The 26067-nt window shown below is 54.9% G+C and overlaps 3 protein-coding genes across 22 annotated transcripts in view; 1 reads left to right on the top strand and 2 right to left on the bottom strand.

Moving 5' to 3' along the window:
- Nucleotides 1–450: 450 nt before the first annotated feature.
- SWI5 (SWI5 homologous recombination repair protein) lies at nt 451–5937 on the bottom strand. The gene is made up of 6 exons (XM_007194788.3): nt 5914–5937; nt 5641–5786; nt 5259–5307; nt 3397–3518; nt 2496–2590; nt 451–785 (listed from the first exon to the last, which is right to left on the bottom strand). Exons 1-6 carry the CDS (start codon nt 5935–5937, stop codon nt 721–723), a joined length of 501 nt encoding a protein of 166 aa, XP_007194850.1. The 3' UTR covers nt 451–720.
- A 63-nt stretch (nt 5938–6000) lies between these two features.
- Nucleotides 6001–21473, top strand: GOLGA2 (golgin A2). Of its 7 annotated transcripts, none has more exons than XM_057547738.1 (27): nt 6001–6159; nt 7465–7587; nt 8536–8616; nt 11453–11569; nt 11845–11888; nt 11990–12053; nt 12469–12528; nt 12732–12812; nt 13619–13657; nt 13932–13994; nt 14081–14174; nt 14274–14380; nt 15373–15431; nt 15734–15875; nt 16628–16714; nt 16822–16929; nt 17145–17232; nt 17651–17988; nt 18291–18404; nt 19135–19359; nt 19442–19517; nt 19727–19818; nt 20078–20296; nt 20387–20489; nt 20593–20699; nt 20773–20923; nt 21011–21473. In XM_057547738.1, the coding sequence occupies exons 1-27, from the start codon at nt 6079–6081 to the stop codon at nt 21226–21228; spliced, it is 3081 nt and encodes a 1026-aa protein (XP_057403721.1). In that variant the 5' UTR covers nt 6001–6078; the 3' UTR covers nt 21229–21473. The 7 variants fall into 7 exon arrangements, with proteins under 7 accessions (XP_057403721.1, XP_028017748.2, XP_007194665.2 ...); XM_028161947.2 differs by having other exon boundaries at nt 6013–6159; nt 19730–19818; XM_007194603.3 differs by lacking the exon at nt 8536–8616 and having other exon boundaries at nt 6013–6159; nt 19730–19818.
- Nucleotides 21474–22586: 1113 nt separating this feature from the next.
- Nucleotides 22587–26067, bottom strand: part of DNM1 (dynamin 1) — a 45842-nt gene continuing 42361 nt past the window's right edge. For 5 of the 14 annotated variants that reach the window (XR_009008544.1, XM_057547743.1, XM_057547746.1 and 2 more), the window contains one exon: nt 22587–23858. Coding sequence is in view for 11 of the 14 variants with exons in the window: in XM_057547743.1 (XP_057403726.1) it covers nt 23786–23858 (73 nt within the window). In the remaining 3 variants the exon portion in view is untranslated. Of the gene's footprint in view, nt 23859–24796; nt 24834–25681; nt 25684–26067 lie in introns of those variants that run through there. The other 9 variants (XM_057547747.1, XM_057547748.1, XM_007194597.2 and 6 more) reach the window with 7 other exon arrangements.

Below are 26067 nucleotides of genomic sequence, written 5' to 3'. Positions count from 1 at the left end.
AGAAATGACAACAGCTCACCCATGCTTGGCAGAGAATTACAATTGGGGAGTGGAACCCTGATTCTATAGATCAGGGAAGAATTCCTCCCAATGTCACTATTTCACTCTCAGCTCTTACCCACTTGTTTCCCAGCCCAGAAAGGCAGTGTTGCACACCAGAAGCTTCAGAGTGAAGACTTGGGCTCATATCCCTGCTCTGCTACTTACTGGCTGTGTGACCTCAGGCAAGTCACTGTGCCTCTCTGAGCCTCAATTTCCTCATCTGTAAAATGGGGATAGTAACACTAATTCCTCATAGGATGGATTGAAGCATTAGAGGTAATGGATATAAGGCATTTAGTACAGTGCCTGGCACATGGAAGTTTGTTATAATCCAAGGCAGGCTCTCTTTTTCCAGGGTAGGATCAGGGGGCTATCAGAGGAGAGGGAATCAGCATACAGATTTGCACCAAAATTGCTCATATGTTTATTTACAAACAGGATACATATACACATACACAGGTGTCACTGGAACATTTCAGGAACCTCATAGCTGGGAACTCCCCTTCTTTCTGCCCCCTCTTCTTCTCTGGGCTCCCTCCTGACTCGGCTTGGGCTCTCTAGAAAAGGGTTTCTGACACTTTCTCACTGGAAAGCCTGTAGGTGCTCTGGTTGGGCTTTCACTGCTTCTCATGTCCACATCGGCCTGTCCCAGTGGGCCGTGGACAAGGGGCTGTGAGCTCAGTCATTCATGTCCAGGTCAAATTCTGGATACAACTCTTTGGTGGTGACACCTCGGATCACGGCTGAAAGGAAGGAAGGAAGAATGTCCAGTGGGAGAAGTGGGAGGGAAAATGGCCAAAACCCTGGCCTACCCAGGACCCTCTCCAGCACTTTCTTCCTGCTCCCCTAGTTGGCCCAGATAACCCTCCTGCTACTCCTTCCAGGCTCCTCCACTGTGGGCCCTGTCTGGTCCCTCCAAACTAGACTCACTTAACCCTCACCCACATGAAGCAGCAGCAAGAGTCATGTGCTGAAAATGTAAGTTTACACTTACATTGTATCAGTGGCCAGCTGCAAACCCTGGCCCATGTGCGTGCCCTTGCCATTTGGTGATGCCCTTCCTCATGCCTCCTCACAGACTCTTCTCTCCTCCCAAGGGAAGGGGTCTCCTCAGAGGCCCTCCCTGACCACCCTGGCTCATCCCCCCCTGCCACCCTGTTCATACCTCAATATTTTCCATCTCTGTCTTTTGTTTCCTTCACTGCACTTAACACATTTTATAATTCATTTATTTGTGTTCCTTTACTTCTTGACCATTCCCCTCCCCCACTCCAACACCAAAACATAAGTCACATGAGAATGGAGACATTCAAGTGTCCGGTTTGGACTTCCCTGGTGGCTCAGTGGGTAAGACTCCACGCTCCCAATGCAGGCGGCCGGGGTTCAATCCCTGGTCAGGGAACTAGATCCCACATGCATGCTGCAACTAAGAGTTCACATGCCACAACTAAGGAGCCCGCCTGCTGCAACTAAGACCTGGTGCAACCAAGTAAATAGATAAATAAATAAACATTAAAAAAAAAAAAAAGTGTCGGGTTCACCAAAATGTCCCCATACCCTGTTGAGTAGCACAGAGTAGGTGCTCAGGAAGTACTCACTGAATGAATGAAAGAGGACACTCCGCCTGCTCCAGGTCCTACGACCTGGAAGGACAGGTCTCAAACTGGGTTCTCACAAGAGCTTATTCCCCCGTTGGCCTCTAGGCTACAGTCCCCTCACATTCCTTTCTTCTTGGGCCCTGATCATCCTCCACCACCTTCTGTTTTCTCCCTCCCCTCCTTTGAGACCCATTCCCCACTGACACACGGAGAAGCCCTTCCTGCCATGGAATCCCGGATGCTGATGGGCAATTCTGCGACGAGAGCTGCAACTCAGGCAGCCAGCGGGCCGACAGCCCAGCTCTGAGCGCTGTCCCAAAGGGTCCCTGCTGGTTGAACATCAGCGTGCCCACCGATCCAAGCCAGGTGATGGAACCAAGGCCACCTACACATTTCCTCACCTCCAAGGTGGGCTGTCCCAGCCAGCTCAGACACACAGGTGCCTGTGTCTCGGCTCAGCCCTCTAGATAGTGAGACTGTGTTCAAGGAGGAACAAAATACCCCTTTAAGCCACAGAGTTCCCCTTGCACTTTCTGCCTCTGTAGCATGTCGGCCACTTGAGGCGAGGCTGGGGTCTCCACTGGTCTGAGTAGGCCCCGGGGGACTGGGAACCCTAGTCCTCAGGCAGGCGGGTGAGCCCAGGCTCAAACCTGCCTGTAGCTCCAAAGCAGGCTCTATACCCGAGGGAAAAACCGCAGGCACTCAGGTAAGAGCTGTACAGTGGCTTCGCTAGGTGGCCAGGAAGGGGAGGAGCATTCAGGGAGCGTGGCAGCTGAGAATGGTAGGGGGGTTGGGTAAGTTTAGAAGGCCCAGGAGCAAAATCCCACCACCCCTGGGGCATGGGGACTCCCTCACCTAGTTTGCCTAGCAGCATCTGGCCTACATCCTTGATGTCATTATACTCGTGGAGCTGGGAGATGTGGTCCTCCAGTTCATCTACACTGTAGCCTCTGAGGTGAGAAATGGAGAGAGAGAGAGAGAGAATATCATTGAGAAAGCCGATGAGTCTCCAAGGTTCAGAGAGTAATGAGGCATCTATTTAACAAATGTTCACTAAGGGCCTACTGGGTGCTTGGCATTGGGAACCAGGATAGTGATGCCAAGATAGACCCTGCCCTCATGAAGCTTAAGGTAGGGCAGGAGATCTGTCCACCCCCTCACTGCTGGCAAATTCTCCCTGTACTCTTAGGGAGGCATCCTCAGCCACGCTGGTACTATGTAACCCTGGTCACAGCCAAGGGATTCACAGATGGGCACATGAGTGGCTAATCAGATCCCCTCAAGTGTGACATGCACGTTCAAAGGCTGCTCAGTCTGTGCCATGTGGCTGGAGCAAAGGGCATGGGAAAACCCAGGGGCTGTGGAAGAGCCAGCTTCCCCTGGGCACTGAAAACCCCACCTGCAGAGGGAGGACAGAGCCCATGTGCAGACAGAAGCAGAGGCAGAGACCGTGGGCCCCAGAAGAGACTGGGAGAGCCATGGCTTTCCAGTTCCTAGTTCCCCTTATTCTCCTGGGAACTCCCGGCGCAGTCCTGTTTTTATGCTAAGCTAGGTTGCAGTTACTGGGCACTAGTTAAATGTTATCTAGAGAATCCCTGGCAGTCCAGTGGTTAGGACTCGGTGCTTTCACTGCCGTGGCCCAGGTTCAATCCCTGGTCGGGGAACTGAGATCCTGCAAGCTGCATGGCATGGCACGGCCAAAAAAAAAAAAAAAAAAAGTTATCTTAAGCACACTGAGGAACCCAAAGAGACTTACTCAGATATTAATTGGGAGATTTCCTTGTCCAGCATGTCCTTCTTCTCCTTCAGCTTCTGAATGTCAAGGTGCAGAGAATCCTCGCTGGCCCCATCAGCCTGGCCAGACTTGGGAGATGGCCGCTGCGTGGCACAAAGAGTTGTAAGCCAGACTGACCAATTATCTACAATTCAGAACCTACACATTATCCCCCAATATCCACTCCCTGCTTCTGGTTGGTAACAGACACCCTCCACCCCAGAATAAGACTACATTTCCCAGCTTCCCTCGGAATTAGATGTGGCCCTATAACTAAGTTCTGGCAAGTGGAACTTAATTAGAAATAGCATATGCGATGTCTGGGAACTGTCCTTCCACGGAGAGGGCATGCCTTTCTCTAGCCTTCCTCTTTCCTACCAGCTGGAGGGATGCTGGAGTTGAACGGTGTCTTGGATGATAGAGGCATGGGTCCCTGATGACTGTTCAAGCCACCATTATTTGGGGTTTTCTTTCACTCCCAGCCAAACCCAACTTTAACTAAAGGACCCATCCTGGTTCCCAACCTGACCCCAGAGAATCTACTTCAGGTCTACCTCTTGGATTCTCCTGTCAAGTCTATGATGTCGCTGGCTTTATAATCGCATTGGGTAGCAAAACCCATCCCTGGGGCTACAGTTCATCTTTGTCCTTTCTGCGTCTAAAAGCTGTGAAGGCCGGTGCCTGGTACACTTCTAATTTTCAGGAAATGTTTGTTGGAGCAACTGTAATACAAGAGACCGAGGAAGACGTGGTTCCCATTCTTAGGACAGGGGATTTTAACCAGTCAGTCAACACATCGTGAGTAAACACTAGCTGCCAGGCACTGGCAAAGGCTCCAGGGGTTCAGCAATGGATAAGACATCAAGCCTGGCCCCTGCCTTCATGGAACATATAGCCTAGTCCCAGACATAGAACCCCCAACAATCATGCTCTTCCTCCAGAAATTTCCATTTAAAGCTCTGCTCACAGGTCACACGTCATCAGAAAGTCCTTTCCTGACCACCCCGTTTAAATGGCCACACCTCAATCACTATCCTTTTGTCCTGAAGTTTTCTAACATCTATCATCACCTGACATATTGTATATTTGATTAATATTATTTTCACTGACGGCCTTATACCACTGGAGTGTAAACACCATGACGGCAGGGACTCTGTTTTATTCACTGCTGATTGCCCTGTGTCTACAACAGTACCTGGCACATAGTAAGCACTGTTTCAAATGAATTTGTCAAATGAATGAGTCAATGACAAATAACCAATCAACTAACTACCAGTCTGAAAAGTGCTTTGAAGTTGAAGTACAGTGTGCTAGGGGAGTGGCTAACAAAGCTATTGGCCTGAGCCCGAAGTGGGGCTAAGACTTCTCTGAGGAAGCTCAACTTTAAAGGATGAGTAGGCATCAGTTTGGCAAAAAGCTGGAAGAAAAAGTATTCCAGACGGTGTATTCAAATGCCCTAAGGCAGGAGAGAGTACATGCCTTTGAGGGAAGTTTCCATGTGGGTGGAATGGGTGAGGGAGGGATAGTGGTGTGAAAAGAACAAAATCAACCAGCCACTTGTGGTGCTGTCAGGAAGGATGAGAGACAGAGTCCATTTGGAGAGCCTGGGTTACCACTGACAAAGTACAGGACGCTGTTTCTTCTCTGAAGCTTGGTGGGCAGGAGGAAAAGATGGGGAAGGACTGAGAAATGACCTAGAGTTTCTCAGCAGAATGAGGTCAGCTGGGGGAAGACCTTGAAGAGGACTGGGGGTGGGTCAGCTGCTGCTGGGGACGGAGAGGAGGACTTAGAGCAGCAGTGGGGTACAGGGTAGAGGGCAAGGAAGGGGACACAAGCATACTCACAGGGGATCGGAAAGCCCCGCGGCAACTTTTGGAAAGTCCTGGTTGAGTCCTGTAGAGGAATCCGAGGGAAAAAGGCTGATTGGACCTAGAGGCCGCTTTGGGAGGAAAGGGGTACTGTGCGAGTGTGAGAGGAGGAACTGCTGTGAAGTACAGAGACCGGGACTGGATCCGGTTGGGAAGAGGGTAGATAATGCTCCCGGGATCGGGGTAGGGATCCTGGAGGAAGGAGAGATTCTGATGTGGAGCAGTGGAAGCGGGGGGGCGGGGGGGTGGTCTCTGGAGGCGATCTCTGGGGAGAGGAAGTCTGGGGCAGAGCTACGGGGAGTCAGGAAAGTGACTGGGAAGAGATGTGCTTTCCCCCTGCTGTCCGCTCCTCGCCCACCTCCTCAGCCCTGGGGTCCGGGGTCCCCGACTCGGGGAGCTCTGCAGTGCCGGAGGGTCCAGGGCGCGTGCGGGAAAGCGGCCCCTCAGGTCCGCCCAGTATTCGCAATTCTCTGACGCACACCGCAGCGTCACAGAGCTAGCTAGCTACATAAGCCCGCTGAGAGGTCGGGCCCCGCCTTTCCCCGCCCAGATAGGCAAGGAGAGCGGCTGCGCACGCAGTCTTTATTAGGCCTTCCCCCGTCCCTCCTGGCTAACTGTGGTTTAGTCACGCCCCTTCCCCTTTCAACTTTCCCATCGACTAATGGGATTAGGGATTTGAGGCTACGCTCACACCGCTGCGGCCTAGTACCGCCCTGGTCCCTCCTTTTAGGGCTACGTCTCACAGCGGCGCGGTGGCTGCGGAAGCAATTCCGCGGGGGTTGCCGGGATCTTGCTGATGTGGCACCCCTTTCCCCCGCCCCGTCCCGGGATGTCGGAAGAAACCCGACAGAGCAAATTGGCTGCGGCCAAGAAAAAGGTAAAACGTGCGGGGTCGCGGCTCCCTGACCCAGCCCGAGACCCCTCCGACGGCCGGGTCATGGCCAGAGTCTGTGCTGCCTCCGAGGCACACGGGGCGAGCCTCTCGGCGCCCCTTGGCGCCCCCCCAAAAAGTATTCTCAGCCAGTCCCGCCCCCCGGCAGCCCAGCCCCCGCCCTCGTTCGTCACTCCTGGGTGACTTTGGGCCGGTGACCCCGGGGGCTTCCCGCACCAGGCTCGGCCCTCGCCTCCTGCCGCCCAGAACCGGACCTGTTGGGCTCCCTGGGCTCCCTAGGGTCCCGGTATCCAAGGACCTCGGTCCTGGCCTTGCGTTCCCCTCCCCCACCGCGAAACGGCGACTCGGGCATCGTTAGGGAGGAGTGAAATGTAGTTACGTCATAATCCCCCTCTGAACTGTCATTACCGCCACGAGCCCGGTGTTTGATCTTACGACCCAGTCCCCCTGTGTTTTCACATCCTTTCCGGTTTCTCTGGTCGCAGCACAAATTTCCAGCTTGAAGGGGACTCGGGACTATGGGACTTAGGTCCCACCTGGGTTTCAGGCTCCCTCACTCTAGACTGTACCCCATCCTTTGGTGTTGATAGCGTAAAAAGCCTACACTTCACCAGTGATCTCGAAACATTGACAATATCTCTGGGTGGCAGTGGGGAGAATGTGCTTTGCTTAGTTTGGTTTTCTCCCAGGTTTCTATCCAGAGAGACTTTCACAGTTTTAATCTGAATCTTCTACCTTACACTCTAATTCGCTATGATTCTGAGACCAGAGTGCCCATCATTCAGTGCTCCTTTGGAGTGAGATCTGCTTATCCTCTGTGGAACAGATCGCGTGAAACTGAGCTTCACAGCTGGGAATCTTTCCCAAATCATCATCTCAACATGGGGTGCCCTGAGTGCCACAGGATAAACATGGGACTGGAGCATCAGTTTTGCTTGATTCTCTTGAGAGAGAAAAAGCCTTTTATATTAATGTGCTTAGGGATGACATTTGCATAGATTTGTAAGATTATAATAGACTTCTCTCCGAAATGGTGTTTGGGTTGTCCTCTTTCTGTTACGTTCCCAGATTCACTAGGGTTGTGTGCCTTCACTGCCTTCTGCCATTAGGATACACTGATGTAAAAGTTTGAGAAGCAGTGGTGTGCAGCTCTAACAGAGGTGTAAGAAAGGACCCTGATGTCTGATTAAATGTTTACTTTTCACCTCTGCTTCTTGTAAACTGTAAAGTAGGATGTGAATATAGGGGGCTTATAGTTCTCATGAGCCTCACTGCTTTTCCTTTTTGCAGTTAAGGGAGTATCAGCTGAAGAACAACCTTGGTGTTCCTGCAGGAGCTAAGAAAAAAAGAAAGATCAAGAATGGCAGTAGCCCGGAGACAACCACTTCTGGTGGTTGTCCCTCGCCTGAGGATGTGAGTATTGCCACCTTCCGGGGATGGGGTGCTCAAGGGACAGCAGGAGAGGGTAGTGGTTAAGATTGTGGAAGAAATGTCAGATATTGGCTAAGAAGTTTGGGTTTGAATTCTACCTCTCCCTCTGTTGGGGATATGGTTTTGGGCAAATTGTTTAAGCTCGTTGGGTCTCTGGTTCCACACTGGTAAAACTGGGGTAATACTGTCTTACACTTATGAAGTTTAAATGAGATTGTTGTTGTTTTTATAACAATCCCCTAATACAGGGCCTGGTGCAGGGTAAACGTTCAGTAAAGAGTAGTTGCTATTTGACTTACTGCTCTGGTGATCTTCCTCAGCCCCAGCCTCAGTGGGAAACCAGGCAGTGAGAACAGCCTCTTGTCCTCAGGCTCTCCATTTAGAGGCACCAACAGAACCCCAGGGTGTGGTGAGGAGAGTCCCAGGCCCTTGGATTAGGAGATCATCTGAGTTTCAAGGCCATCTTTGCCACCAGCTTGCTGGGTGATGTCAAGAAAATCACTTCGTCCCCTGGGCCTCAGTTTCCTCATCTGTAAGATGACACTGTTGGATCAGATCATTGTCTTTCAGACTTATTTTTTAGCTGTAGCCCGCTTTGTTCGAGTGGACCCTTGTTCTGAAGTCTGGTTTTTAAAAGTCTGGGCCTGAGGGTCTAAGAAGCTATTAAGAGCTGCATTGTTCGCCTAAGGAGCTATGTGACTGCATTGTTCCGGGGACTTTTCCATCTGTTTACCTTGATTTCTGCCTCTGGCAAGGCAGCAAGTGGCTGTTTGGAAAATGGCACAGGCTGTGGTATTGATCCCTTTCTCTCTTCTCCAGCATTCCATTGCCCTGAACCCATCTCTTCTTCCTTCCCTGACTCTCTTGCCTCTCTAAGCCACTTTTCTCTTTCTCTCCCTGCCCTTGTTTTTCCCTTTTTGCCTCCTATAGATTCAGGACATTCTGAAGGTGCTGGTGTCCGACCTTAACCGCTCCAATGGGGTAGCGATCCCCCCATTGGACAAGTGGAAGGTGAGGCAGTGCCGAGACCCCCTCTCTGGCTTGCTCCCTCCCGGCTCTGCATGCCCTGAGGCTTCTCTGGTTTGGGGGATACTTTGCCTCTGGCTTATTTTATGTTGCTGTCATTAACCCTGGGCCTGTTCATGTCTGCTTTTTCACCTGCTTGGTTGATTGGGTTCCCCCCCGACCCCCCATCTTTTATCGTCTTGGAGAAGGTGAGATGCTCCTTGGAGGTTAAAGGTAACTTGGGAATAGCTTCCAGAGCAGGTGTGTGGGATTTGGGCTCTTTGAGCCTCCAGTTTGAATGTCAGTGGTGCTATCAAACTAGGAGAGGTTAAATAAAACCAAACCTTCAAGTCTTGGCCCCTGGGCATCTGACCCCAAAAGACCAATAGACCACAAAGTAGTTTGTGATTTTTTTTTGAGTTGATCAATTCATTTTGGTTTGGCAGTAGGGAATGTAGGGTTGAGAGAAAAGGAGTTTGCATTATAGTCACAAGGACTGAGGTTATTTTTTTCAATGAAACTATCTGTAAGGGGTGTGAGGTTAACCAAACACATGAGTGATCAGGACATTCTGCCCCTCTTCTCTTTTAAAAATTAACTGGACGTTTAACCGTATTCAGTGGGCCCTTGAGAGCAGAGGCATGTGGTAGGGGCTGTAGAAAACAGATGAAAGAAACATTTGGAATAAGGCAACATTCCAAATGCTCGACAAGGCAGAGGTTGGTTCTAAATGGACTTGAGGCTGGAGGGGGTGGCATTTGAGGCCGGTTTGAAGATTAGAGGTGGGTAGCAGTCATCCACATTGAGAGCAGGGGAAATGGGAGTCCCAGGCAGAGGGTGTAATACAGGTAACAGCCAGGGTTATGAGCTCACAGAGAACTTTCCAGAAAGGCGGGGAGCCTGGGGTGCCCCTGGACTAGGAGATGACCTCCTCCGGACGTGATGTTGGCACTTCCTCCTTAATTAACTTCCTCGGGGGACATCTGCCAGGCTAGAGGAGTAGGGCAGGGGGAGAGGGCCTGGGACAGGGAACTGTTGGCTGGGGTTAGAGAGTCTTTCAATCATTAGGACTGCTCATGCCCAGTCGGTCGGGTCTGTCCAGGTGCTGTGACTCACCTTGTTGGCTCAGAGGAGATGCTGGGTGGTGCGGGGAGTGGAGTGCAGGCCTACAGGAGTCCCGAAGCTGTGCATCTGTACTCTTGTTCCAAGGCCCTGGGCCCGCATCCTTCTGCCGTCCTGGAAGTGAAGACCCAGATACCCATATTCCCTTCTTGTCGTTCTAAAATCCTCTCTATATCAATAACTGTTTCTCACTTAAGTTTTCTGCTCTAGTAGTGCAGGCCTGTGATTGCAGTATCCTGGGCAGAGCTGATGGCATTTCCAGAACTGAGGACTAATGGATAGAAAAAAAAGGTTTTTTTTTAATGGAATGGGACATTGGAGGGGAGTGGGCAATGTTTTTAAAATTCCATACTTAGCTATATGACTCAAAATTATGAAGTAACTTGGTTGCTCACAAGATAGTCATATTAAGTATATTTAAGTCCTCAGAAAAAGACTTTTTTCCCCTTCTGAGCTTTCTTGTTTCTAATGCTAGGGATCCGTGGGCACCCAAGAGGCCAGGAGGGACCCAGGGCTCGCCAGGGCCCATGGCTAAGAGTGTGCTCCCCTCCCCCGAAGTCTCATGCCTAGCCAGCTGCTGAACCCCTGCTCTTACCTATTAGATTCAGTAGTCCAGGTTGACAAGGCAACACCAGGTTCTGGCATCAAAGGTCACAGTGGGGACAGTCACCAAGCAAATAGCTTGATTCATCCTTAGCTTCCCAGGCTCTGCGGTGCTTGCTCTAAGGAGAGCAGTAGATTTGGGTTTTCAGAGGCCAGGGCTGAGGCTCCAGAGAGCAGGGAGCCCTTTCCCCCAAGAGAGGTGCAGCCTCTTCCTTCCAGACTCAGCTTCGTTGGCCAGGCCTTGGCTCCCCGGTACTCTTCTGTCGTCAAGCTTTGGCTTATCGGCCCTCTTCCCCATCTCACCTATTGAATATTAGATCCCTCGAGCCAGAGGCTTGGACTAAGTGTCAGGCCTGAGCCTGGAGAGAGGCCGAGTGGGGCTCTGGTCAAGCAAGTGGATCCATTTGGGCCAAGAGAGAACTTCTCCATGGCTCCTGGCCCTCAATCCCACGATTGTTATCCAGGATGACAAGAGTCAAAGGGTAGACGTCTTACCTCTGGTTTCTCAGCTGTTTCTTGGTTGGGTAGGTGTTTTGGAGCCAGGAGGTTGGGATGGGTAGTGGCCATGGTTTTCTTTTTATCTCTAAGAGCAGGGAGGGCCTTCTCGCTGGGCAGCTTCTTTCCCAGAAAAGGCCTGAGTCATGGAGACACACCAGTAGTTGCAGGAAGGAGGGAAGGAAGGAGGAAGGGAGAACAAGAAGAAAGAGGCAGATTGCTCTGCTCCTTCATCACTGCCACCCTCTGCCCAGCGTGGGGCCCCGGGAGAGGGGCCCTCTGGGCACAGACTGGCTTTCTGGAAGAGCAGGGCCTGCTTCTCCCTGACTTGGCACACCTTCCTTCCACCTGCTGTAGCTGCCGTAGGTCAGCCAGGGAGCTGAGCTCCAGGGAGAACAAGGCCCTCGTGTTCTCGAAGGAGGCTGTGCAGCCCCGGAAGGCTGCAGACCAGCCCGAGGTCTGCGCGAGCCATAGCCACCCCCCAGAGTGGCTCCCAGCATGCGTGACTGTCACTCTGACTGCAGCAACACCTGTCCTACCCGCTCTGCACCCCTGCGTTCATGGCAGTGAGGCGACTTTTGCCCTGCCTGGCCCCCTAACCCCCTGCTCTGTTCTGTGACAGGCGCCCAAAGACCGCGCCGCTCCTGTTACACCGTCTGCTGATGACACCGTGTCACCTGGCGGTGTCCCTTCCCCCTGTGCTAGTCCCCGCCGTGTCACTAGCATGGCATCAACTCAGGTTCGTGCCTCTTCCCCCTTGGCCTGCTGCCCCACTCTATGCTCACCCCCTCCTCCTTCCTGGAGGAATAGACCTACCGTGGAGCCTCTTCCCCTTTCTTCAGGTAGCTTGGCTCCTAGAGCGAGGCGCCCTTCCAGAGGACTGGGGTGGGGGAGGCCAAAAGCAGGTTCTCCTTACGGTGCGGGCGGACGGAAAGCGGTTGGAATGTGCTTGGCGCCCGTGGGTGGTTCTTACTGGAAACTGAATGACCGATTCATACGTTTCTTTCCAAACAGAACCGTGAAGCTGACCATGATCCTAGTCCCATTGATGAAAGCACGTGAGTGTCTCCCACGGGGCCAGCGGTCCCTAGGCCACTGCCCATGACCCCCTCTTTCCCATCGAGCCTCCTGCACCCCTGACTGCTGTGTTCATCCCCAGATCTTTCTCATCCACCGAGAGCCTGCGACAGCTATCTCAGCAGCTCAACGGTCTTGTGTCCGAGGTACCACCCCCAAAATTGGAGCCCGGAGTGGGCTATAGAGGGAAGGAAAATATGACGGAAAGAAACCGAGGCAGAGTTTCCCAAGAGGAAGGGGAGGTCCTGGGACCAGGCAGCTTGGCTGGATAATGTTTAGCTAGTCATTACTTCTCTGAGTCTCCTCTTTGACACTGTCCAAATGAAGGGGTTGGACCATGAGATTGGTTACATCATTTTATCCTGCAGATGAGAGCTGCTTGGGAGGTGGAGGACAAGGGGGAATTAAGAATGAAGAGAAATTGGCACAGGGAGGGGTTAAGGGGGTGTGGCAAGTTAGGCAGAAAAGGAAATGTTGCCAGTTGATGGGGAAGATGTTGGAGGGCTTAGGCCTTGAGAGGGATAGATCACGTTTCCATGTGAACCCTTTCATCTCTCCTAGTCTCCATCTTACATCAACGGGGAGGATCTAGCATCCTGTACTGACATAAAGAATCTGGAGGTAAGGGGGCCTGCATCATGGCCCAGTGACCCTGCAGGCCAACCACCACCTGCCCCCACCTCCCTCCTCCCACAGAGGGGGCTGGGTGCCCCACTGCCAGCTGAGACAGCCCAGACACCCCCCAACCCTAATGATTGCTCTCTCTACCTCTCTCCCCCCCCTCCTCCAACTCCTCCTCCTCCTCCTCTCTGCATGCGCCTCAGAGCCGGTACCAAGAACTATCAGTAGCCCTGGACTCCAGCAATCTAACAAACACACAACTCAGTAGCAAGATAGAGCAATTGGTAAGAGTCCAGTGTTGTCCCCAGATTCCACGCTGCCAATCTGGGGCCCCAGTCTCACCTTGGGGCTCTGAAGAAAGGGGCTGGGGACCCCTGGTGCCATGGGAGAATGGGGTGCCGGGGGGCCTAGGTCTCAGTTGGAGGGACCCCGGAGCACGGCATGCAGCATGGCTCTCTCTGTGGCTGCCCTCTTTGCCTGCTCTGTTCTCCAGAGACCCCTGCTTGAGTCCTCCCCACGCTTGCCCTGGGTCTGTTGCCTGTAGGGGGAGCACTAGCTTGACTGGTGTGTCCCAGCCCTGACTCAGCCCCTGATTTGTTCCGACTTTGACCTTGGACAAGTCAACTGTCCTCTCTGGGCTTTAGTTTCCTGAGGAGGTAGAATTAGAGGGTGTCCAAGGTCCCTTTAAGCTCAAAAAATCAAAGATTTAAAGGTCCTTTTCGTTCCCATATCTGTGCTCTTAAGAACAGAACCTGGCCTGCAGTGTGTGCTCAGGAAACATTCCTTGAGTGAATGCCCCCTTCCAGACCGTGAGCTGGCAGAGGGTGGTCTGACCTTCTCAGACTCCATTTCTAGAGGTTTATGTCATTGTCCCTTCAAGGGAATCAGATCCAGACTCTCGCTACTGTAGCTGTGAGCAAAACTTCCCAAGACCCAAAGTCTCTTAGCTTGAGAAGCGTTCGTCCGTTCATGTCCCCATGAACTCTCCCTTTCTAACCCATTCCTGGCCCCTGACCGTCCCTCCTCCTTGGTCTGAGGATCGTGGGAACGGGGGACAATCTCAGTCACCTTCCTATGACTCTCCCCACAGAAACAAGAGAACCAGGAAACTTTGGATCGACTGGAAAAAGTAACGCGATTTCTTTGTCTGCTCCTCCCATGGCTGATGGGTTTGGGGGAGGATTCAGATGTAGAGGCCCATTCTCCTCTTGCCTGCTGGCAGCCTGGAGAAAGAGGGGGCCTACCCCCTGCCCCTCCCCGCCCGTCCCCTACTCCCGGGGTGGCTGATTATCTGTTCTCATCGGTGGGCCTGTCCTGGGCCAGTGATGACATTCTGGGGGCTATATCCTTTGCTGTTTCACCTCTGCCTACCAGTAAGAGCTGTTTCTTCTCTTTTCCTGCAGGAGAAGAAGGAATTTGAGAAGAAGCTCGTGAAGGAACAAGGGGCTCTGAGAGAACAGCTGCAGGTGAGTGGGCTGAACCAGGGTCCCTCATGGCCCCCAGGAAACATTGCTTTTCTGCTTTTAGCACTTGTTTGGCCTTTCTCCCAAAGGTCCACATTCAGACCATAGGGATTCTGGTGTCCGAGAAGACGGAATTACAGACAGCTCTGGCTCACACCCAACACGCAGCCAGGCAGAGAACAGGTGGGAATCTAGGCACCCTTTCACCCCTCGGCCGGGCACACTGGCTGGCCTTCAGTGGGATTCCTTCTTTGGGCTTCCCTTCTCATGCTGTCATTTCAGGAGAGTTGGAGGACCTTGCTCGTCGCCTGCAGTCGTCCAGGCAGCGTGTGGGAGAGCTGGAACGGACGCTGTCTGCCGTCTCCACGCAGCAGAAGCAGGCCGATAGGGTGAGCCCAGCAGTCTGCCCATCCGCTGGAGGTGGTGTGTGTGTGGGGTGAGCCTAAAGGTCCCTTCGGCAGGATGGAGTGACTTGCTCCCCAGAAGGCAGCACTGGCCATTTCTTGCTGCTTTAAAGTTGTGTGATTGTGAGAAGCAACCCGGGCGTGAGTTGGTTGCCATGGCGAGTTGTTGGGGGAGGGGGGAGTACTGTCTAGAGCGAGCACTGGATGCAGAGCCCAGAGCCAGAGCGCCAGCCTTGCCCTTTACTGGCTGTGGGCTCTGGCCCAAGTGCTAGGTCTTCGGGCTGTGAAGGTTCAGAACAGTATTTTTAGTCCATTACCGCACTAAGAGAGAGAAGTACGTGTGTGAAATATATATAAGACAGGTCGGAAAGGATTCATAAAAACCCAGGGGAGAGGAACAGGATGGCTGAGAGAAATGTCACTTTGGTACCTTCTGAGTTAGGGGCTATGTGAGTGTATCATCCATTCAAAAAATGAACAAGAAATTACAATACAATTTAATCCCCCCATCACATCTGTGCTCGCACCCCGGGGAGAGAACGTGGTTCAAGAATCCCAGCTCTAAGTGACGTTAGGCGAGCCACTTAACCTCTAATGCTCTGTGTTGTTCACCCGTAAAATGGAGATAGTAATAGTAACTGCCTCCCAGGGTGCTTGTGAGTTTGAAACGGGAATGTTGGCTGAGAGAGTGTTCAGGAAAGGTTCAGATGTGGGGCTGATAACAGTGAGGATGATGGCAGTGTTATCTGCTGTCCCCGGGCCTGTGAGCCAGCCATGAGTTAGAGCTCTCCGCCTGCCTTTTCCACCCTTCCCGAGTTCTTATTAAAACCAAATGAGAACATGAGCTTGGAAGTGCTTTGAAAAAATATAAAGCCTGACACCAGGTGAGGCCGTGTTGCTGGGAGTCGTTCCTGTTGCTGCTGTCTGTCTGCATCTTCCACCTCCCTTCTCCTGACCTCGCCTCTCTGTGTTTGCAGTACAACAAAGAATTAACCAAAGAGCGAGATGCCCTCAGACTGCAGTTATACAAGAACAAGTAGGATGGGGATAGTGGGGGAGGGCTGGGTGGTGGGGGGGAGCCAAGGGAGTGGGGTGAGGAGCTGGTACAGGTTTGCATGCGTGCAGAGCCAGGCTCTGCTGTCCCAGCTGTGCCACCAACTCCTGCTGTGGCCTCAGGCAACTCATGTCCTCTCTGTGGCCTGCCACTTGTGACTCTTGATCCTGGGGTCCCTTCCAAAGAGACTGTTTTGTGGTTCTGCGGCAAAGGTAGTGGGCTGGTCACCGGAGCGACCCTTTCTGTTCTTTACTCACGTCTCTCTCCACTACCGCCGGTCACAGCAAAAGCAGCGAAGACCTGAAGCAGCAGACCTCAGAGCTGGAGGAGAAGCTGCGGGTCATGGCGAAAGAGAAGGCGGCCATGCAGCTGGGGATAGAGGAGCTGCAGAAGAAGATGGAGATGTCCGAGCTGCTGCTGCAGCAGGTGGGGCTGGAGCCCCAGGGAGTGCGGGCCCCACCTGGCGGGGCCAGGGCTTCTTAGGGTCATTGTGGGTGTCCTCCGGCCAGGAGCCAGAAAATTTGGATCCTTGTTCTGGTCCTGCCATAGACTCCTCTAGAGATAGGAGAAAAATTGGGGCCTTGCCCAGACCTCTGGAATCAGAATCTCAGGGATAGGCCTTTTTAATTTTTATTTTTAAAGCATCCTGGTTGAAAACCATTGTTTTATGGATGACAGTTATAAGGCTAGCCCGTGAGTCCGCTCCCTTCCTCTCGGGGCCAAGCCTCCAGGTAGACAGGGTGCTCAAGTCTCAGAGAGCCTCCTCTTTAGTTTTCCTGCGTGCACAGTGATTCTCTGCCTTCCTGCCATCAGTAAGGGTGTGGTTAAAGTATGCCATGTTCATGTATTGGACTACTGTGTAACCATTACAGAAATTAAGTATATCTTGTTTGCAGCAAAGTGAAATTAAATTGCAGAACCGTATATGATACCACCCCGTGACAGCACAACTGCACTGTGCATTAATTAAACATGTTTGCATATGTGTGGAAAAGGGTCCAGAAGGATACACACTGGATTGGGGTGGTTGGGGAGCAATGAGTATTTAGTAAAAATAAAGCCTGTGGACCTGGTTCTAATAGCATGAGGACAACCTTGAGTTGTACATTGACCTTTTGGGGGGCATTGCATGGAACAGCCTGGGCTTCCCAGATCCAACCTCATTTTTCACCATCCAGTTTTCTAGTCAACCTACCCCTGACAGCAGCCAGCAGTTACAGCAGGCCCTGGAAGAGCAGGCACAGCTGGAGACCCACGTGGAGCAGGTGAGATTGTGCAGAGAGGGGGGTGCGGGAGGAGGATGACCCCAGGTGACCGGGAGCAGGCGAGGCCCCGTGACAGCCCGTGGTAACTTCTGTGCCCACTCTCGCAGCTGAAGGATTCTCTGAAGCAGCTGCAGGCAGAGAGAGACCAGTATGTGGTGAATATGAAAGAAGAGAACGCCGTTTGGCAGCAGAAGATGCAGCAGATGCTGGAGCAGGTGAGAGGTGACCTTCCACCCCGCTCCTTAGACAGGTCATTTGGTCTTCCTGGGCATCTGTGAAATAGGAATCACGTCACTTGCTGTGTGCAGCCAGAGGTGGAAGTGTATATCTAGAGGGCGGGGGTGGAGAGGGAGGTGGTTGCCCAGCCTTGACCCCCTCTGCCTCCCTCTTTGTGCTCTCCCCCCACCCCCCCCACCCATGCTTTGGGCAGATGGGCAAGTTGAGGGAAGAAAAGGAGTGCAGCATGAGTCAGGTGCAGGAGCTGGAGACCAGTTTGGCCAAACTGAGGACCAAGATCGGTAAGCCGGGTTTGGTGTTGGGGCTGGTGAGGGCGGCTGAGAATGGAGGTTAGTGGGTAGAAGGGCACCGTGGCCAAAGGAAAGAGGTCTGTCCCAGGAGTTGGCAAGTCTTGCAATTTCCCTGAGCCTCAGGGTCCCCATCTGCAAAAAAGGGGTGAAGTGCCCAGTGTTGTCTTGAGCATAAAGATGTAAGGAACTCTGTTTGAACGTGTCTTGAAAGATTGAGCCAGGAAGCCAAGATTTGGGGCAAGGAGGCTGAATCAGAAGCTGTGGACCAAGAAGAGGGTGTTTTGGAGGGACTTCCCTGGCGGTCCAGTGGTTGAGGCTCTCTGCTTCCGCTGCATGGGGGCACGGGTTCGATCCCGGTTTTTGGAGACTGCAGAGGCGAGAGGCCCTGACGGTGTGCTCCCTTTCTCAGCTGTGCCTCCGCCTCAGGAGCCCCCAGCCGGGCCCTCGGAGGTAGAACAACGGCTGCAGGCGGAGGCCGAACAGCTACAGAAGGAACTGCAGAGCCTGGCACAGCAGCTGCAGGCGCAGGTGAAGGACAACGAAAGTCTGAGTCGCCTGAACCAGGAGCAGGAGCAGCGGCTGCTGGAGCTGGAGCAGGCAGCCAGGTGCTGGGGGGAGCAGGCAGAGGAGTGCAAGCAGATTCTGGAGAGCATGCAGAGCGACCGCACCACCATCAGCCGCGCGCTCTCCCAGAACCGCGAGCTCAAGGAGCAGCTGGCTGAACTGCAGAACGGATTCGTCAGGCTGGTGCGCAGCCCTACCCGGCCAGCCTGCCCTCCTCCCTGGCCAAGTCCTTTGGGGCGGGGCGAGGCACTTAACCTGTCTGGGGCCTTGGTTTTCCCACCTGTAAAATGGGTGATATGGACCTTTTGTGAAATGGTACCCACGAAGGCACGCTGTGAGCCGGAGAGCCCTGCTTGGAGGGTTGTGGGGGGAAGGGGCAGACTTTCCTACCTGCCTCCACCCTTCCCTGAGCTGTGGGAGGCGGACACCAAGTTCTGGGGTCTCCAGCTGCATTGGGTGGCCGCTGATTGCTTCTCTCTGTGCAGTCCAATGAGAACATGGAGACAACCAGCACGCTGCAGTCGGAGCAGCACATCAAGAAGGAGCTGGCCAAGAAGCTGGGCCAGCTGCAGGAGAAGCTAGGAGAGCTGAAGGAGACGGTAACCGCTGCCCCAGTGGAAGGGCTAGGAGACAGGCATCAGCCTCTGGGGAGTGAGGGACCTGGGGCCAGGACAGGTGACCCCAGAGTCCTTCAGAGCCTGTGACTGCTTGTTGCCCCCTGGCCTCTGACTTTCAGAGTTGAGTAGCCCTGGGCCATAGGTCGTTGTCCCCACTAGAGGCATCGAGCCCCTAATTAGAGGGGAAGAGAGGGTGTACGGTGGCCAGCTCCTTGGGTTCAGCCCTGGATTCAGCCCTCGCATCTCTAAGCCTCAGTTTCCTTATCTTAAAAGGTTAGCGGGACTTCCCTGGCGGTCCAGTGGTTGAGACTCCACTGCAGGTGGTGCGGGTTAGATCCCTGGTCGGGGAACTAAGATCCTGCATGATGGTGTGGAGCTGCCAAAAAAATAGAAAAAAAAAAAAAGGGTTATTATTTTCCTCCTAGAGGTGTTGGAGATTAGAGAATCATGCATGTAAAGCCTTAGGCATTCAGTGTGCACCTCACAGATGTTGGCTGGAGCTCTGCTTTTCCACCCGTCTGCGGCCTCAAGTTAAGATAGAAAGAAGCTTGTTATGAGGGCTGGGTGAAGGCGGCATGGGGCTCTGGACAGCCAGCAGAGCCTCGCGGTGCCTGCCTCAGGCAGAGGGGTCTGTGCCCAACCTCCCCAGTCTCTGGGCTCAGACTGCGGAAGCAAGCCACCGCCTGCCCTCACCCCCAGGGTCTTCCCGCAGGTGGAGGTGAAGAGCCAGGAGGCTCAGGATCTGCAGCGGCAGCGGGACCAGTACCTGAGCCACCTGCAGCAGTACGTGGCAGCCTATCAGCAGCTGGCCTCTGAGAAGGACGTGCTGCAGAAGCAGGCGCTGCTGCAGACCCAGCTCGTGGACCAGCTGCAGCACGAGGAAGTCCAGGGCAAGGTGGCGGTCCAGATGGCCCACCAGGAGTTACAGGAGACCCAGGTGAGGGCGTCGGAGTGCTGGGCCCCTGACGGGGAAAGCCTGCAACCTGTGTCCCTCCTCACTTTCTTTCCTGGCCCCTTAGGAGCGCCTGGAAGCAGCCAACCAGCAGAACCGGCAGCTACAAGCCCAGCTGAACGTCATGGCTGTGCCTGGGGAAGGTAAGTAGGACGGCCCGGAGGGAGAACACCCAGCCTGAGGAGCAGGGGGACGTTTAGCAGCGTGGAACTGAGTTAGGAGAGACCTTTAGGACAGCGAATCCTCTTCCTGCAGCGAGTGAGGTGCGGGGCAGAGCTGGGCCGCACGCTCTCTTCCCGGCCTGCTCCACCTGCCTTGTCGGGTTGTCTCAGGACCCTCCATCTGTCCCCAGCAGGAGATGGACTGGACGGTGAGGAGAAGGAGGAGGAGGCTCCCCGGCCGAAGCTGAGCGTGCCGGAGGAGCTCGATAGCCGAGAGCTGCTGGTGAGCCGACCTCCCCGCTCCTTGCCTGTCTTGCTTCCCACCTCCCTCTGTGGTTCCGCTCAGACGCTCTTTGCGGTTTCCCTCCATCTGACTTCTCTGGACCCCCAAGCTCGCCTGGGAGCCATAGTCAGATGCCATGTCATCCTTGAACCACAGGCCTGCCCACTAAGACCCCGAGACGGGGAGCATCTCTCTGCCCCCGCCCCTCGCTGGTCCTGAGTATCCCGCACAAAAGCATGCGCACACCTCTTGCCCGCAGGTGGCATTTTTTAACTCGGCCTTAGCCAGTGCTGAGGAAGAGCAGGCCCGGCTGCGCGGGCAGCTGAAGGAGGAAAAGCTGCGCTGCCGGCGCCTGGCTCACCTGGCAGCCCCGGCCCAGGACGGGGCGGAGAAGGAGGCCCCAGCCTCCGGGATCGGGGGGGACAGTGTGCCTGCGGAGACCCACCAGGCCCTCCAGGTGGCCATGGACAAGCTGCAGGTGAGTGAGTTGCCCCCAGTGGGGTCCAGGAAGGGTGGGGGCCTGCGGTCATGTCGCTGCTGAGCCCTGACCCTGCTGTTCTGGCTTCAGGGCCGTTTTACAGCGCTCATGCAGGAGAAAGTGGATCTGAAGGAGCAGGTAGAGGAGCTGGACCATCGCTGTATCCAGCTGTCCGGAGAGACAGACACTATTGGTGAGTGGAGAGGCTAGGGCCCGGGGCGGGGGGGCAGGGGGCCGCAGGCTGGATCAGCGCAGCCCCGCACCTGAGCCCTGTTGGCCCTCCCCGCTCCCCGCAGGAGAGTACATCGCCCTTTATCAGAGTCAGAGGGCGGTGCTGAAGGCGCGGCAGCGGGAGAAGGAGGAGTACATCAGCCGCCTGGCTCAGGACAAGGAGGAAATGAAGGTAGGGGTCCTTGTGACCATCTCTGCGGGCAGGGGTGGGGTGGGGTGCGGGTGCTGAGCGCCTCTCCCTCCAGGTGAAGCTGCTGAAGCTCCGGGAACTGGTATTACACCTGGTGGGCGAGCGAAATGAATGGTATGGCAAGTTCCTGGCTGCCCAGAACCCTGCTGGTGAGCCCACTACAGCGCCCCCAGCCCCCCAGGAGCCCGGTGCTGCTGACAAGGGTGGTGAGTAGCGCCCTCGGGGAGGACCGGCGGGCGGGCAGGGGAGAGCTGGCACACCACTCCGAGCCCTGCCTCTCTCTCTCTACAAAGGTCTCCGTGAGGTGAGCCTCGAGGACCACGTGGACCCCACCCAGGGGGAAGCCCTGCGGGGCCAGACAACCCCTGAGAACCCCACTGCACAGCAGATCATGCAACTGCTGCGCGAGATCCAGAACCCCCAGGAGTGCTCAGTCTTGGGCAGCAACACCTGCATCCCCTTCTTCTACCAGGCTGACGAGAACGATGAAGTGAAGATCATGGTGGTCTAACTGCCCAACACTAGCGGGCAAAGACCAGAGACCTGGGGCCGGGGCGCTCTGCCCCTACCCGTACCTGCTGCCCCGTCCCTCCTTCCTGGCACCCCTTCATCCCTAAAAAAACCCCTGAAAAGGGGGTATAGACAAATAGGTGCAGACCCCTTGCCATCTTGGCCAGGGCTGTGTCTTGATCTCTGGGCTATTAATAGTTCCAGAAAAACAAAGAGCCGGAGGCTCAATAAAGGTTGTTTATTTAAGAGGCTGCCGTTCTTGGGGAGCAGGGGCTCCCTGCTCGTCTCGTCACCGCCACCAAGCAGTCCTCCATTCAGAGGGGCTCATGCATCCTCTATTCAGAGGCACTTTGGGGCACAAGTGCCCCCCCGCCCCCTCGCCCAGCCAGACAACTGGGCAGCACTCTCACAGGCCTTGGGCAGGTTGGGCAAACCGAGGCCAGGCAAGGACATAAGCTGGTGGTGGGGTGGGCTCCCTCCCAGTGTTTATACTGTAACTGTGTAACATTTTGTATATTCTGGAGGTAGGGAAGCCCCCTGTATCACAGTGGAGGTCGGCGCTGGTAAATGGGGAGGACCTTCTATTAAATATTTGGGGCTGGGGAAAATTATTTATTGATAGTGTAGGATGGAGAGAGAAGGTGGAGGCGGGGACGGGTTTGTGCCCGGGTGATTCGACTCCAGTTTCACTTGTTTCACTTTTTATTTCAGAATAAATGAATTTAGCCATACTGCTTGTCCTTGCATGTTCCTTTTTCTTCCGTCACTGGGTCCTGTGCCGTAAGCACTGAACAGGGAGCGGCTCCTGCCAGCAGAGGGCAAGCTTCTGGTTGTGCTGGTCCCCAATGTGTCTGAGCACATCCAACCAGGCTGTTAAGAGATCTTCCAAGGCCTGTCACCTGCATGCTGCCTGGTGAAGACTGGGGGTTCCCAGGGGGACTGCCGCGGGGCTCTCGGGGCAGTCTTGCCTTAATGGCGGAGAGACTCAGAAGTCAGATCTAATCCCAGGGAGGGAAAGCGGGGTGCCACAGCACCCTGAGTGCTGACTTCTGGTCCAGGTGTTTTCCATTCCATCCCCCTGCCCCTCTGCTGGCCTGTCCTACCTGTCCTTCCACAGTGCCTGCCAGGCCAGCACCTCACAGGCCTCCCTCCGGGCCCCCTAGTGGCCAGAGCAGGTTTCACAGGACGAGGATCCGCTGACTCCAGGTGCTTTCCCAGGAGGCCTTGGAAAGGATGGGGCTATTTCCTCCACATCTTACAGCACCCTAGCAATAGCTGGGCCCTTCCCCATCCCTCACCCCAATGTTTAAACCTTTACCTCTCCCTGAGCGCCACAGAGAACACAGGCCACAGAGGATACGCTGTTCCCCATCATCCAGAAATGGGTTTTATTCTCAGCCAAGAGACAGCAAGACTGGTAGTGGTCAGAGAACCACACAGCTGCCAGTACAGCACCCCCGTGTTCGAGGGGGGGTAGGGACGGGAGGGTGGCAGAGGGGGGCTGGCTGTCCACAGGCTGGGTACGACAGGGGGGCTCATCGGAGGTGGCACGCTTTGGAGGGGGATGTCAGGGTGACGGCGTTCCCGTGTAGTTGGGCCACAAGACTCCTCAAGGACAGCATGGTGATTGATTCCCGACACTAGAGGTGAGGCTTGGCCATATATGTGTGTGTGTATATATATATATATATGAGTATTTATAGATATTTATAGAACTGGGCAGGAGCAAGACCACAGAGGGGCACAAGTTTCACCAACGTCACGCCTGGATGTGTCAGCTCACCACAACAGACTAAGTCACAGATGAAGGGGAAGCTCTGGGGCTGGGTAGCCACTGTTAAGTCACAGAACAGCCGTCCAGGCAGGCTTGGAAAGGGAGGTCTCCGAGGAATAGGAGGGATCTGGTTAGAGGTCGAAGGGGGGCCTGGGGCTCTCAGGTCGGGATGGACTTGCCTGACCCGATCGGCTGGCAGTTGGAGAGAAAGCAAAGAGAGAATGGGAGAGAGAAAAGGGGGAGAGAGCTGGTAAGGCAAGGGCAGCTTAGCCTGGCAGTCAGGGGAGAGGAGGGCAGGGGCAGAAGACCCAGGTGTGGGCAAGGGTTCTGGAATAGAGAAGAGAGACGAGAAAGGGAAGGTAGAAGGGCAGGAGATGGGCAGGGGCCAGAGCCTCACGGGGGTCTGGGGTAAAGGCTGGGGCAGCGCCCACCCCTCCACACACGCTGGTCTCTCACACACCACCAGGCAGTGCACCCACAGCTCCAGACACGTGCTCGGCCCCCTCTGGCTTCCCTCTTCTCTGGCCCCCTGTCTTTCAACCCACTGGCGCAGGGCCATCCCTAGCCTCAGGGAGTATGGGGCCGTGAGCCCCACGTGACAGCCACCAGGCCTGATGGAGAAAGACAGGAGAACGAACACTGTTTGAACCAGGAGGGCAAAGCTAACAGAATGGCTGGAGGGAGCACTAGAGGCCCCTCTGGGTGGGCAGAAAGCCCACGAGTCCTCTAAAGGGACCCTGGGGAGGCAGGGAGGGCAGGCGGCCGGATGCCAGTGGCCACAGGCTTATAAGTCTAAGAGGGGAGCCTCAGCTGGTCGGGGGACCGCAGGTCGTGTAGGTGAGGCTGGGCCCTTCCTGCTGGGGAAAAGCAGAAGAGCAAGAGTCAGCGCAGGTGCAGAGTGGCAGGCAGGTTCGCTGGGCGAGTTTGGGGGCCCAGCTGGGGCGGAACTCTGAGAAGCTGGCTTGCCCAGGTCCGCAGACACTGTCATCCCCTTAGCGGAAAAGTGGAGGTCACCCCTAGGAGCAACAGGCCCAGGTGGATGGGCCTGCGGGCTGGCTACGGTGCTCCACCTGGGGCTGAGGACGCTGCCTTCAAAACTGCACCAGCAGGAGTGACAGTACCGTGGAGGCAGGGGAGGGGGCTGTGTGACCTGCCTGGCCTGTGAGCTGTGCTCTGGGCTGATGGTGGGGGGGACACTCAGGCTTTCCCAAATCATCAAATAACCAGAGCCTTCACCCCCAGCTGCTGCTCGCTTGCTGGCTCGATAAAGGAGGTGGGACTTTGACTTCCTCTGCCCTATCGTGGATTCGGTTTCCAGAGCTCCCAGACTGGGAGCTGGCTGCCCTGCCCCAGCAGCAGGGCTCAGATCGGGGAATGAGTGTGGCACCCCAGGGTGAGATGCCAAGGCCTCTGGATGCCTGAGTCCAGCCCTACACACACCCCCCGCCAAGCTCCCTGCCCCTAACACCATGAACCATGAGCTCTGCGCTCTTTCTGACGCCTCCAGAGAGCACCCAGGTTTGCCAGCTTGGGTGCGGAGCCTGTCCCAAGACCTCCCCAGGCTCAGCCATGGAGGTCTTGGGCAGTGGCACTGAGTCCCGAGGCTCGCTGAGAAGGGAGGTGAGAGAGCCAGCTGGCAGCGAGGACAGAAAGAGGAAAGAATAAGTCTGGAGCTGCAGAAGGGAGAGGGAGGGGGCCTGCCTCTGAGGTCCCAGGTTCGCCCTGCAGTGTGGAGCTGGTGCGGCAGGGGGCAGACACACCGGTTCATGCAGCAGGCGGAGAGGCCTGTACCTACCGTGGCTGACGCTCCTCAGGGGTCACTGATAGTGATTCTGAAAGACAGCACGAAATCAACGTGGCAGTTCACGTTCACGGACGGGGCAGGCCTGGGGGTGGGGGGACACGCACACGCACACGCCCGGGCGTGCACACACATGCGGTGAGGCCCCACGGCCCCGCATGCACACGCTGACACACATGCCCACAAACAACACGCATACACCCTACCCCCCAATGCCCAGCAACCTCGCTGGCCGGCACGTGCAGCATGGATCTGGGGCATGCAGCCACTTGGCACACTGAAGCACACGCGGGCGCGGAGTCACAACACAGAAGCTCGCCCGCACACAGGAGGCATTTGCACCAGCTCCCTGCACACTCGTGCCTGGTGTGCTCAGAAGGCCACCTGCATTGCTCCAGGAGAGACAGGTCTTGCTTTCTTAGGGTCCAGCTGTCATGTCTCCACCCAAGAGCCTTCCATGGCTCCCTACTGCTCACAGCAGTGAGTCCCAACAAGTCAGCCTCTTCTGTGGACTTTGAAGGTTCTCCAACCTGCCCCACCTTACCCAGGGCAAACTTTTTTTTCTTTTTTTTGGCCGTGCTGCGTGGCACGCAGGATCTTAGCTCCCTGACTAGGGATCGAACCCATGCCCCCGGCAGTGGAAGTGCAGAATCTTAACCACTGGAACCTCCAGGGAAGTCTCCAGGGCAACGTTTTCTTATTCTTCCTCATTCTACCTGCACTCTGCTCCGGCCAGCAGCTCTCAATGCATTCCACACTAAACCTTTGCCCACTTGCTGCTCCTTACCCAAACGCCCTCCTGACTCCTCACCACCTGAGCCTTATCTCCATCAGCCCTGGGATCTCACTGAAGTCAAGCTGCCTTGAAGCTCCCCAGACTGCTCTCTCCTCTGAGGCTGTGACTTCCCATGTGTCAGCCAGACTAGAGTCAGAGCAGGTGCTAAATCTTACAGTTCTCATGTCACACCTCAGCACAGGCCTGGGCATGTCAAATACCCTTAAGAATCTGAACTCACATTGGAAGTTAGCAAATAGTTCCTATAGCCACTTTTGCAGTTAATGTGGCATCCCTATAGCCACTGTCTCCCCTGATCCCCACACCAACCTGGGAGAAAGGCAGAATGTTAAATATCATTTGGTAGAAGGGAAACTGAGGCCCTGGAAGGGAAAGTGACTCGCCTAAAGGCCCACTCCAGTCCAGTGCCCCTGACCAACACCATGCTGCCTGCTTTACCCCATCTGCCTTGGCCGTTAGGTCACCAAAG

The sequence above is a fragment of the Balaenoptera acutorostrata genome, chromosome 6 (genome assembly GCF_949987535.1).
Source record: "Balaenoptera acutorostrata chromosome 6, mBalAcu1.1, whole genome shotgun sequence".
NCBI classification, from domain to species: Eukaryota; Metazoa; Chordata; class Mammalia; order Artiodactyla; family Balaenopteridae; genus Balaenoptera; species Balaenoptera acutorostrata.
This window is presented reverse-complemented; position numbering and strand designations above follow the sequence as displayed.